The sequence below is a fragment of the Natrix helvetica genome (assembly GCF_964273705.1).
Source record: "Natrix helvetica genome assembly, chromosome: 1".
Lineage (NCBI taxonomy): Eukaryota > Metazoa > Chordata > Lepidosauria > Squamata > Natricidae > Natrix > Natrix helvetica.
The window spans coordinates 114,502,743-114,516,227 of NC_138548.1; the positions used below are offsets into that span (position 1 = coordinate 114,502,743).

The following is a 13,485-nucleotide window of genomic DNA, read 5'->3' on the forward strand; positions in this document are numbered from 1 at the left end:
AATGAAAGCTCATTATTTGAATCCTGTATTTATTTCATGCATCATAAGCTAAAACAATGCTAAAAATTTATGAAGATTGAAAAAATATAAAATATTTACTAATCAGAATGATATGCTTAGTTTTATATGCATATAGGTTTTATATCTAACTAACAACTGTGAAAAAGGTTGCGCAAGCTGTTTATATTTGATACTATCTGTTTTCAATTACAGATATAACAAAACAGTTAAAATGTTGGACAGGAAATCAAGTTCAAATCGCTTTTCACAGTTGCTGGATAGAACATAGTAACTGGCAAAACCTATCTCACAAAACTGTGGGGGGTAAAAAAAAAGATTTTTCTTCTAAGATTCAACATTTTTAGACATTTTATATTCCTAATTTATATGACTCCAAACGAATCTGGTAACCATATTTAAATTTGATGACACTATGTAAGTTTAGAAATAATCAAAACACTATTAATTTAATTTTTTTTTGCTCAACATACAGTAGGTTTTGATAGTGATAAGGATTAATGGTAATAAGATAGGAAAATAAGTCATATGGAAATGCACACTGTATGAATTATTATAAAACAAACTATGTGCTGGATACTATAGCTACTATACATTGATATTCATATATAGCTCACAGCAGGTGGCAGCATCTAGTTGGTCTTAACAGAACTTGAAAAAGAGCTAAGCAAATCAGACCTGGTTAATACAGTTCAGCTGGCAATCTGAATTAGTACAACCCTCACTTTCTGAACTATGCTAAAAGTAGCCAAAAGAGTTAATTTAAACAAATGTCATATATCCATACTGATACAACCAGACTTCAAATAAGGGAAATTATATCTGATATTTAAACATGGAAACAAAATTAATTTGATTCTAATTATATTTAAACTCTAAATTGACAAATTAATTATTAATAATTAAAGTTATGTGCTACCAAAGTTTCAATGATACTGAGCAGATCATTCTCTTAACAAATTATATGTTATTCATAAAATCAATGGTCATGACATTAAATAAAATACCATAACAATCATCAAAACAAACCCAATTTGTAAGACTTTTCTATTGCATCGAACAGAGGAAATAATGTATCATTCAAGCTTTCATCTACTTCAAAGAGTAATTATACTGTTCTGATTCTCTAACACTGCCCTCCAACTACAATTGGGGTGGAGATTTCTGAATGCTTGTATATCAGAGTTCTCTGGGTGATGTGGAAAAAATATTCTGGTGGAGGAGAGGAGGAATTCTAATGAACAAAATTCTGTTAAGCTTAAAAAAAAACCTTAATCTTTCTATCTTAGTCAAGAGAAACTGCAGAAATGATAGATGATCTATTAAATCCCTTTTTAGGTTGCATCTTAGATGAGGTTTATGACATCTTATATAATAAAGAAATGATCAATTGTGCAATGTGTAATTCTCATTTACGATATGTAGAACCACGAGATACTTAGATAGAGAAAATATTTTTAGTGTTATGCAACGAGAAGGAAAAAAAATGCAATAATATATAATTTTGTTGAATCCATGCTATTCTCTGAACTTGGTTGTTTGCTTGAAGGTATTTAATTACCCAACTAGGTAACATCATCAGTGCGCTAAGAACTCTGCAGTTCAATCCTAAGATACATATATTCTTTTCTATTAGAATTTATAATTCTCATGAAAATACAGATAACAATGTCAAAACAGTGAATCACCTTGCGTAAAATAAACTGCTTTATCCAACACTTCAGTATAATAGAGCTGGTTGAATATGGGTCGGGGAGATGAGGGGTAGAAATCCAATTAAAAAACAAAGAGTTCCACTACAAAATCCTCATCTAAAATATGTTTGGGAAGTTATACATTTTGAGAATTGATGATTTAATATTTGAAGTTATATTCTGATTTTTGTTTCCCAACATTGTTCAATTATCTGATTTTTGTTTAGACCTACATTAAATAGAATAGCCAGATCCATATTTATACAACAAAAATAAAATGTGTTGTATTACAAAGTTACTAGTGAACTAAAAGACAATCCAAGCTAGTTTTCGCTAATACATAACAGCTGCATTAAGTACCACACCCAGTAGCTTCTTTCCAACATTTAGGGAACAACACAATTACAAAACTTGGAAACAAATTAAAAAGTAGGATGCTTGGTAATGCAATCTTTTTGATAACAAGAAGTATACTTCTATTATAGAACAGCAAAACCCTACAATGTAGAAATGTAATGGCAATAATGCACAACTCTTTTTAATAGCATTACTTGAACTATAAACTAACACAATACAGTATTAGTGGCAAAGTGCCAATCACTGAAGATGCATGAATACTCAATATTTTTTTCTACAATGTTTTGAAAATGTTTGAGATAGAACGTTGGTCTTACCTGAACGTCTTTTTCGGGAGAGTGGAGGGAGGGGTCACTGAAGGGTTATTACAGCCTGATTGGTCCATTTGACTGAGAGAAAACTTCTTAGCCTTCGGCTTCTCCCGTTGGCTCCCAGTTTCCGCGATGTCAGGTCAGCGTCTGCATGATGTAAGAAGACAAGGGAAAGCCGCCCCGGGCCACCCGATCCTACCCCTCCCAGACCCTGTCTATCTAACTAGGGTGGGAGAGTGACCCCTCCCTCCACTCTCCCGAAAAAGACGTTCAGGTAAGACCAACGTTCTTTTTCCAGTAGAGTGGAGGGAGGGGTCACTGAAGGGACATACCCACGCTACGTCCCAGGGAGGGGAGACTGGGTCTCAGGGGGAGGATCGGCCACCACCCGCTGGAGAACCCTCCGCCCAAAGGATGCCTCAGCCGAGGCATAAGAGTCTAGGCGATAGTGTTTTATGAAAGGAGTAGGTGAGGCCCAGGTGGCCGCGCGACAGATGTCCTCGAAGGGCGCCCTTGTGGCCCAGGCCGCTGAGGAGGCCGCACTGCGAGTAGAGTGGGCCGTAATCCCCGACGGGGGAGATTTACCTGAGGCTCCATAGGCCTCAACGATGGCCAACCTGATCCACCTCCCAATAGTGGAAGACGAGACCCTTTTGCCTAGGGAACCTGGGTGAAACGAGACAAACAACGCCTCGGATTTACGAATGCCCTCCGTCCGTTTCAGATAAATACGGAGGGCCCTGCGTACATCCAATCGATGCCACGCCTGCTCTCTCTCCCTTGTTGGATTGGGGCAAAAATTAGGTAGGACAATTTCCTGGGCCCTATGAAACAGGGTATTGACCTTCGGAATGAACGAAGGGTCTAAACGCAATACCACCCTGTCCTGGTGGATCATGCAAAGGTCGCTTCTAACAGAAAGGGCCCCCAACTCAGAGATACGCCTGGCCGATGTAATGGCCACTAAAAACACTACCTTCAGTGATAGGAGGCGCATGTGGACCGACCTGAGCGGTTCAAAGGGAGACCCCGTCAGTGCCTTCAGGACGATGGTAAGGTCCCATGTAGGGAATCTATGGACCGGAGGCGGACGGATGTTGGCCGCCCCTTTAAGGAACCTCTTCACCAACGGAGAGCGAGAGAGGGTAGAGGGACCCTCCCCTCCCAATATAGTGGATAAGGCCGCTACCTGTCGCTTGAGAGTATTATGGGACAACCCATCCTCTAATCCTTTTTGAAGAAATTCTAGAACGTCTGGAACCGTGGCCCTGGCTGGATCCACCCCCCTGGGGCTACACCACTTCGCGAAGGCCGACCAGGTGGCATTATAGATTCTCACTGTGGACGGTTTCCTAGCTGCCTCTAAGGTGGCTATGACCCCCGATGACAGCTTCCTCCGTTTCAGCAATCCCCTCTCAAGAGCCACGCGGTCAGATGCAGCCACTGCGGCTCTGGGTGAACTAAGACCCCCTGATACAAGACTACCTCTTCCGGTGGGATTCTCCAGGGATCTACGACCGAGAGCTGGACCAGGTCCGCAAACCATGGTCTCCTCGGCCAATATGGGGCTAACAGAATGACGGATGCCCTCTCTGTGACTACCTTCCGAATGGTTCTGGGAATGAGGGGAAGGGGAGGGAAGGCGTAGAGGAGACCCGGAGGCCACCGGGTCCTGAGAGCATCCGCTCCTTCTGCAGCTGGGGTCTTGAATCTGGTGAAAAATCTCGGCAGCTGCGTGTTGCTGGGGGAGGCAAACAGGTCCACAAGGGGGTTGCCGAACCTGAGGCAGATCTTTCGAAACAACTCTGGATCTAGCTGCCACTCGCCGTTGTCCAGAGTCGCCCGGCTCAACCAGTCTGCCTGGTGATTGGACGTCCCCGCAATATGTTCTGCCGCAATGGAGGCCAAGTGTCTCTCCGCCCATAGGCCTAATGTCTGTGCCTCCCGCCAGAGGGCTCGGGAATGAGTCCCGCCTTGCCGGTTTACATGAGCTTTCGTCGCTACATTGTCCGTAAGTAGTAGGACATGTCGCCCTTGTAGCTGTCGGTTGAAAGTCCGGAGGGCCAGTCTCGCGGCCTTGAGTTCGAGCCAATTTATATTGTGTCTGAGGTCCGAGGCAGTCCAACGTCCCTGGGCCATGTCGGACCCCATCACGGCCCCCCAGCCGTAAAGGCTCGCGTCCGTCGTGACTTGTACTCTCTCCGGCTCCCAAATAGAGGCCCCCTGTCGCAATGCTGGGGACATCCACCACTTGAGCGAGCGTCTCACTTCCGACGTTAAGCGAAGCGGTCGTAGAGAGTTGCTCAACATTCTCCTTTGGGCCGGTATTAAGGCCCACTGAAGGGGGCGCAGATGCAGGCGGGCCCAGGGAACTATCCCTATGCAGGATACCATCTTCCCCAGGAGTTGTGATAGAGTCAGGGTGGAAACGGACCTTTTTGCCCTGATTGATCTGATCAACTGCGTCAGACTGTTTAAGCGGTCTGGGGACAGGCGGACCCGACCCGACTGGGAATCTATCACTGTCCCTAAATGCAGAATCTGTCTGGATGGGGATAGATGACTCTTGGGAAAGTTCACTGAGAAACCTAGCGTCTGGAGCCACTGGATGGTCAGCTGGAGGTCTGCCCTGGCTCTGGGAAGAGACCCTGCTTGCACTAAGACGTCGTCCAGGTAACACTGGAGCCTGACTGGAATGGATCTCAGGTAAGCGGCCAGAGCCGCCAGGACCTTGGTGAACGTCCGAGGGGCCGAGGCCAGGCCGAATGGCAGGGCCCGGTACTGATAGTGTCTGCCCTTGTGGGAAAATCTCAGAAATTGACGGTGAGATCGAAGGATGGGGATGTGAAGGTAGGCCTCCGTCAGGTCTACCGAGGCCATATAATCCCCCTTTCGAATGCCCTGCAAGATTGATTTGAGGGAGGCCATCTTGAAGCGCCTGTAAACTAGAAACTGATTCAGACGCTTCAGGTCGAGAATCGCCCTCCAACCCCCCGAGGTCTTCGGGACTACAAAAAGATTTGAATAGTAGCCCCGCCCCCTCTCCGGTTCCGGAACGACCTCCACCGCTCTGATTTCCAGAAGGTGTGAAACGGCGAGGTCCATGAGATGACGGCGTTCCGGATCCCGGGATGGGGAGAAAACTTTGAAGCGCCTCGGGGGATAGGAGAGGAATTCCAACCTTAGGCCGTGGCGAATGGTCGCCCGGACCCAACCGTCTGTTGTGATCTGGTCCCACTTGTCCGCGTATAACGCGAGGCGGCCGCCTATGGGATGACTCGGATTTGAGTCATTTCCCTCTGCGGAAGGGACGGCCGCCCCCCCCGCGAAAGGGCCGCTTGGACTGGGACTGGTATCTGGAGCGGTCCTGAAAACTTTGTCTGTTGTATGGCCTATCCTGCCTGTACTGCTGAAAACGGGGCTCCTGCTCCCTGTCATAAGTCCTGAAGGAAGGCCTGCGATACGGGTGACTACGAGTTTCGGCCTTCTTGGTGGAGGTGGGCATCACCTTCTTCTTATCCTTATTCTCCACCAAGATTGGGTCTAGGGCAGACCCAAACAGATTGGGGCCCGCAAAAGGGGCAGCTATTAAATCCCATTTGGCCTTATTATCGATCTGCCAATTTCTAAGCCAAAGGAGTCGGCGAGCGGCCACGGAGGTGGCCAAGGCGCTGGAGCCGAATCGCATCGCATCCAGGGTTGCGTCGGCCGAGTACTGGCAGGCCGCCATGATTTTAGTTAAATCCTGATGGATGCGGTCATCCTGGATCGGGATACGATCCTGGAGTTGGCGGAGCCACATAACGGTCGTGCGATTGAAATACGAGGCGGCAGCCGCCGCCCGCATTGCCCATGCGGAGGCCTTGTAATTTTTCCGCAGGGTGAGCTCCGCCCTTTTATCCTCCGGCTTAAGCTTATCTGCGGCATCCCCCGAGACCACTGGGGAAGACGAGACCAGGGCAGCTATTGGTTGATCTATGGCCGGAAGCTGGATGGCCTGAAGGAAGGCCTTTTCCATGTTATAAGCCCGCCTGTCATTGCTGCCAGGGGGGGAAAAATTTGAAGGCCTAGCCCACTGACTGGTGGCTACTTCCAGGAACAACGGAGGGGCAGGGATCAACCTTCTTGACTGAGAGGAACCTGGGAGCCAACGGGAGAAGCCGAAGGCTAAGAAGTTTTCTCTCAGTCAAATGGACCAATCAGGCTGTAATAACCCTTCAGTGACCCCTCCCTCCACTCTACTGGAAAAATTCCAATTTTAATTTTTGCTTCTAAACTCTTATTTCTGACCCAGAAACATCTGTTTTATTTGTTCTATAATTAATTTTTATTTAAACTATTATGTCCCACTTTTCAAACACAAGGCTGCAAAAGCAGACTAGTGATACAAATGTTTTAGGGTAAAAGTTGACAACAAAAATAATTAATCTTGTGCCCACTTAAAAGTAGGTGAACATAGCTTTGCTCTCCTGTCTTGGAAGGCAATTCCATTATTAAGGTGCCATACAATGTGCCAATATCTTGTCCTCAACAGTCACAATCCGGCGAGCCAAAAGTGACAAAGCCCACGATATAAGCATTCTGCTGACCCACACATTACTGTATCACAGCATTTCAAACCAATGGGACTTTTTAGGCTGTCCTCAAAAATAATTCCATATAGAAATACTGTTATGATTAATTTGTAAGTGCTGAATGCTTGAACAATCAAGACAGAGCTTTACAAGGGATATACCTGTCAAACATATTGAGATTCTACCAATTGAAAATGTGATCAAATATAAGTATGGAATGCAGACACATAATATTTGTAGATTAGAGAAATTAGTTTTAAGCAGAACATATAGTGCATTCTTCTGAATGTCCTTAAGAACTATGAATACTGAGGAGGAGGAACCAACGTTGCGACGATACGGACGTGCGATCTCGATGCTCGGAGACCACAGCCAATACTTTTGCCGCTGGGTGGTCCAATCGGACTTAAACCGTCCTGCAGAGACGGCGAACAGGAAGAATACGTCTTGCTGATCTCAGGGACATCGCAAAGTCCCTGATGCATCCAAGAGAAGTTCTTCAAGCCGGTGACAAAAAATCCAGCTATTAGGCTGATGAAATCAGGGCGGCTCCAAAATGGAAGGATACGGAAAGAGAAAGTGTTTCCAGCTAGTGAGGAATTTTTGCTGTTTTAAAAGAGACTGCCTATAAAAAACTTAAAGTTAATTTAAATTTGAGAACAGAAGAAACAAGCAGAATTAAGCTTTGAATGGTTTTGGACAGTGGGTTATCTTACTTTTTAATTGGAGATAATGGCACAACTTTAACAGCAGAAAGAAATTTTAAGCCTGCAAAAGATATGGTTAGAAATCCAGAAATTATCAAATATATTTGAGAGAAAGGAGAAGAAGTTGGAAATCCTAGAGCATCTAACAGTAAAATATGATGAAGAAGTTGGAGATGTTTATCAAGTGGAAGAAGTGGAGGTTAGAGTCCTAAAAACCGAAGAGGAAAATGACCATAAAGAAATTAAATCCGCTGATATCTATGGGGATTGGTTCGTATCTGAAAATGGAAAGAGTGGAACACTGAAAGAGGAATTAAATGGAGGGGAACTCTACCCCAAATGGCAAGATACAGAAGAAGAAAAAACTAAATAATTTATGGATTTAAAGAGAGAAATTTTATTAGCAACATCATTGATAACACCACTGACAATTAAAGATAAGCTGATTAAGGAAACAGAAGAAGGGCATCGAAATTACATGAGAGACTTAATAAACAATGAGTTGCTAAGAGGAGTCCATACAAATTTGATTAAGGAGATGATTAGAGGACTGATGCCACAAATGGCAGAAGACATGAGACTGTTTTGCTACTGGAAAGATACAGGTTGATAGATGGAAGTGCATAATTTAAAACTAGTTAAACTTATTGAAATTTAGTGACAATAGATATAGTCAAATAAATAATTGATAATGATAATAATATATACATATGTATTGTTATGATAAGTAATTATTGGATATGAATATTTGAATGGTACCCATGAAAGGAAGATTAGAAATTTTTTTGGTTATATATAAAGGCTAATAAAAAAGAACTAAGTTAAATTTAGTTAAATTTTGATTATAAGGGGGAAAATTGTTATGATACGGGATACAGTCAAATAAAGGAGGGATAATGATACAAAGGAAAATATATATGTATGGTACAACATAAGGAAACTGGATGTAAATGGTAAATGGTGATTTGGTAAGGAGGATTAGAAATTTTTGTTACTAAATATTATGGATTGTTAGCTAGAATAGGCCATAAGGATTCAGTGTTATTGGAGGATCTTAGAAATAGCAAATGAAATGCCAGTATGTGGTTATGTTTTAAATCTTGATATATTTTATGATGAAGGATGTTTAAACAATTATAGTCAAATGAAAATGGAGATATGATGGGGGTAATATGTATAAATATTGGAGTTAAAATACTTGAGTTAATATGAATTATGATTGATGACTGTGGAAGAGATGCACGAAAGTTTTTGACAACCAACTGATACACTTTCTACAGTATGTAAAAAAGGAGGATTCTTTGTGTGGTGTTTCTTTTGAAAATTAAAAATTAAAATAATAAAAAAAAGAACTATGAATACCATTTTAGCTTTAGTTTGTAAAAGTGCCCCATCTTTCAGAAAACAAGATTTATTATGTCATCAAGAAACTATGTCAATTCGTTCCTAATGGAAAAATCGTTCTTGCCTACAGTATTCATATATTAGCTTAGATCACATAAAACCTGATCTTGTTATATAAGACTTTGTTGTAGATAAACTAAAAGCTAAGAGCACAGAGATATAGCTTTCATTGTAAACATGAGTAAACAATTCTTTTTACTTCCTGGATAATAACATATTTGTTTATGAACAATAATGAAAAGGTCACTTAAATTTTTTTAATTACAGTATTGAGTTTTCATTAAATGTACCTTCATATAAAAAGCTATTTTAAAGCAATACTTATTTGTCAATTAAATGTACCAATTGACTTCAGATAATCAATAATCTTTGATTATGGTCTTTTTCTTTCAGATAAAAGGGGGAACTATACCTTCAGCTAAGTCCCTAATTTTTAAACCAATGGGAAAGAACAATTATCACTCTAGAAAGACTGCATGGTAAAAAGAGTATACGTCTTTCTCCATCTCTTAATGTTAAACAGGAGAAAGCTGTATATTACGAAGATTGGAGAGAAAAAAACAACAAATGATAAACAATGCAGACCCAATCAGGTATACAAAAAAGGTAATACTGTACATGGCTATTTGCATCAACCCAATTTTTCATGGCTTTCAGCAGCTGTCTAGGCCCGTGATGGTGAACCTATTGCATGCGTGCCTGAGGTGGCATGCAGCGTCCTCTCTGTTGGCATGTGAGCTGTCAACCCAGTTCAGCTCCGCTGTGTATGCATGCGCACCTCTTGCCGGCCAGCTGGTCTTTGGGTCTCTGCTACGCACGTGCAGGGGGTGGTGTGTGTGTGCGCGCACACGCACAGGGGGCTTGGTGGGCATGTGCATATGTGCGGGGCTGGAGCCCATTCATGGGGTGGGGCTCGTGTGCAGGGCTGTGCGCACATTGCATTTTGGGGGTTCAGGCGTGCATGCGCTTTGGTCACTTAGTCTGGAAAAGGTTAGCCATCACTGACCTATGTAGTTGGACTTCTTTGGAAGCCTTCCTCCAGGTACCCTCACAAAGGTATTTTATACATTTTTATGCTACATTTTTGTATCTTTAAAATTGTTATTTTATCACTCTTTACTTGTCATGCCATCCACCATGTCTGTTTCCAACAGCAACTCCACTTGCAGAATACCAATTTGAGCTTATTTATCTTCTATTTATCTTCTTGAAATGGCACTGAAGTTCTCCTGTGGTAAGTAAAGGGAAAATTGAATGGTAATTACTTAATGTAGATTCAAAATGTTATTCTGTATATTTTACATAGGCCTAGATACTTTTATAGATTTATTGTAGATATATAATTCTATTTATAATTTCCAGTGGAGAGATGGAATGTTTAAAATAACAAGTTAAGTTCATTCATATCTATCATTATTAAGTTCTAAAAGTCAATGTAAGATATTGATATTTCAATAAAAGGACATACATCCCACATACCTTATGGAACATTTTCTCTTCTGCTCCCAGACCCACTTGAAAATCTTTGTTCTACATTGCCTTCAACACAGATGGAATTAATGTGAATCAAGGATAGGATTTTTTTCTTAAAAGAATTTATTCCAAGCAAAAACCACTTCCTTGACTTTTAACAGCAAATGAAAACTGATCAAGATATGAGTCATCTTCTTTTTCAGCATTGCTGATGACAGAAAGATTTTTAATAGCTTCTGTTTGTTTGCTTCATTTCTATTTTGCTTTTGATGCTTGTTTCTTTCTTAATTAAATGGCTAGGTTTTATTTGTAAATATTAATGAATTTAATTGTTCAAATTGACTTACATATGATTTTAATTTTTGAAGTTAAAGGAAGTTTTTCCATAGAAGAAAATTCCAAGATGTGGAGAAGAAGGGAGGTGCTATTTTGTGACCAACAGCTCTAGATTCTATTCACAATGAATGTTATTACCTAGGTTCTCAAATACCTAGGTAATTCTAGGGGTAGTTATACTTAGGATATTTCAGAGTTCAATCTTCTTATTTTTTCTCATAACAGTAGGAAAGGTTAAAAAAAAATTAATGGAGTTGAGCAGGTGTAGAATAGAGCACCTGGTTGAAAAATACTTGGCAATTGGTTGATTTCCAATTGTATCATCTCATTCACCACCCAAAACTGTACAATTTAAATAGGAAGTTATATCTAAATGTAAATATTCACTTCGGTATGAATTTTATTGATGACCCTGTGCTAAATATTTACCTCTACCTATTTTAATTCACAGGATTGTTGCAAGGATTTTATGCAAAATGCTGAAGTAGAAAAAAATGTATATAATTCCTTAGAAGAAATGTAAACATGCCGAAGCAGTGGAGGGGGAGGGGGGGAACAGTATGCAAATGTTTTTATGGCAAAATCTAATCTGTACCGCATTTCATTTATAATTGAAAAAATATATTTATTTTTAATGAACAATTATCATACCAGTTATATACATTTAGTCATCAATTTATAACCATTTATTTAGTAACCGAAGTCAAAGTGGCACACAAAAACGTGGCTTATGACTGTTTCTCACACGATAATTGCAGCATCTCTGAGATCATGTGAACCTTCAGATGCTTGGGAACTGGCATATATTTATGATGGCTGCAGCGTCCCGGGGTCATGTGATCATCTTTTGCAATGTTCTGATAAGCAAAGTTGATAGGTAAACCAGATTCACTTAAAAATTGTCAAGTGAATCTGGCTTCGCCATTGACTTGTCAGAAGTTACTAACTTAACAACTAACTTAACTGCAGTGACTTTGCTTGTCAGAAGTCATTAAGTGAATCACTGCAGTTAGCAAGTTAACAACTATGATAGGAAAGGTCATAAAAAGGGGCAAAACTCACTTAACAACTGTCTCGCTTAACAAAGGAAATATTGGGCTCAGTTGTGGTCCTAAGTTGATGATTGCCTGTATTTAACAAGTCTAACCTTACAACACCATAAACATTACTATTTGGAAACAACATTTGAAAATCTTTGAATTGAAAGCTTTTGAAGGCTGCCTTCTGGCTTCAAAGATCCAAGTTTATATAGCTCTGATTGAAGGGTATGTGAAAATACTGTTTTGTCTATTTCTTGAATAGTATCAGAAGCCACAAAGGTAAAATATTAGATGACATAGTAAATGCATCCAATCAAGATACAGTCGGGCAGCCTACAAGTTTAATGAATAAATCTTTTCTCAAAATTAATTCCAAGGGTGCTTACCCAGAAAGACAAATTATCAATTTTGATGCCATAAAGACTTTCTCACCAGTGTAGGCTAACCAATGACACAGAGTAAGAAGTGTATGTGTATGTTTTTATCTTACATTCTGGGCTGATCAGGAATTCTTAGCATCTGTTTCATCTGCTAACATCATGGTAGTTTTAGAAGGCTGATGGCGCTTATTTATTCCCAATTTCTTCTGATGGTCTAAAGTTGCAATTACTTATCTTCAGATTGGACTGCTTATTTGTCCTAAGACTTTTTAAATGGGCACAATGGGAACCACATGGTTAATGCTGTGACTTGTATAAACAGTTCTTTCAAATAAGATCAATTTTCATTGAGGACAGGACAAGCTGCTGGATATATGGACATATGATTTGAGATTGCCCAAAGCTAATTTTGTAAAAGATTTCAGACTTTACCATGCTTTACTATTCTTGTTGAAAAGCAATAATCTTTATGGTACTGAATTACTGTACTGCATTTTGAAGGGATCTGATTATAAAGATACAGGAGACTTCAGAGTTTAACTATGGATATGCAAAGATTTATATGCATTGTGCTGACTTAACTACTGGGGAGGTACAAGTAATGAATAGGTAGTAACTCACCAACTATTTATTAAAATGTGGTAACAAGTTCTAGAACATGACTCAAAATTGATTATAAACCAATAGGAAGAAATAATCATAAGCCATTTCCTACAGAAGCTTAAAGTCCACTCCTACTATAAAGTAAATTCAGTATTGTATTTCAGGGTTCTTAGGAAATAAACTATAATACCAGTGGGGCAATTTCAAGTAAATAAGTGGAGAAGCCAATGATAAATCTGCAAAGACTGTAAGTACTCAATTTGGTTTTTCATCCAAAATTTGAAGAATCAAAAGAAAACACATGCCTTTCTATTGAAGATAACTAGTCTCTTCCACATATCTGTGTATTTGTTAAATATATGATAGTTAATAGAACAGTCAATAAGTGCTAGCTAATATGCTATGGCATCAATTTCATCTATTATTTGTGCAGTTCATACAAGATAAATATTTAGCAGCATTTCACATTTTATATTCAGGGTACAGATTCCTGAAAAAAATGTAACTTCCATGCTTTGAAGCATCATATCCATCCTACATCCATGTTGATTTAAAATGCAGTCCATCCCATTGCAATAGTGCTGACTT

General features: G+C 40.4%; 1 protein-coding gene across 3 annotated transcripts in view; it reads right to left on the reverse strand.

Annotated features, from left to right (window-relative positions):
* The window catches only part of LRRC56 (leucine rich repeat containing 56), a 62,042-nt gene that overhangs the window by 47,748 nt on the left and 809 nt on the right, over positions 1-13,485 (reverse strand). For all 3 annotated transcript variants that reach the window (XM_081936027.1, XM_081936025.1, XM_081936026.1), the window contains exon 2: positions 10,186-10,294. In XM_081936027.1, the coding sequence (XP_081792153.1) occupies positions 10,186-10,204 (19 nt within the window). In that variant the 5' untranslated portion in view covers positions 10,205-10,294. The remainder of the gene's footprint in view (positions 1-10,185; positions 10,295-13,485) is intronic.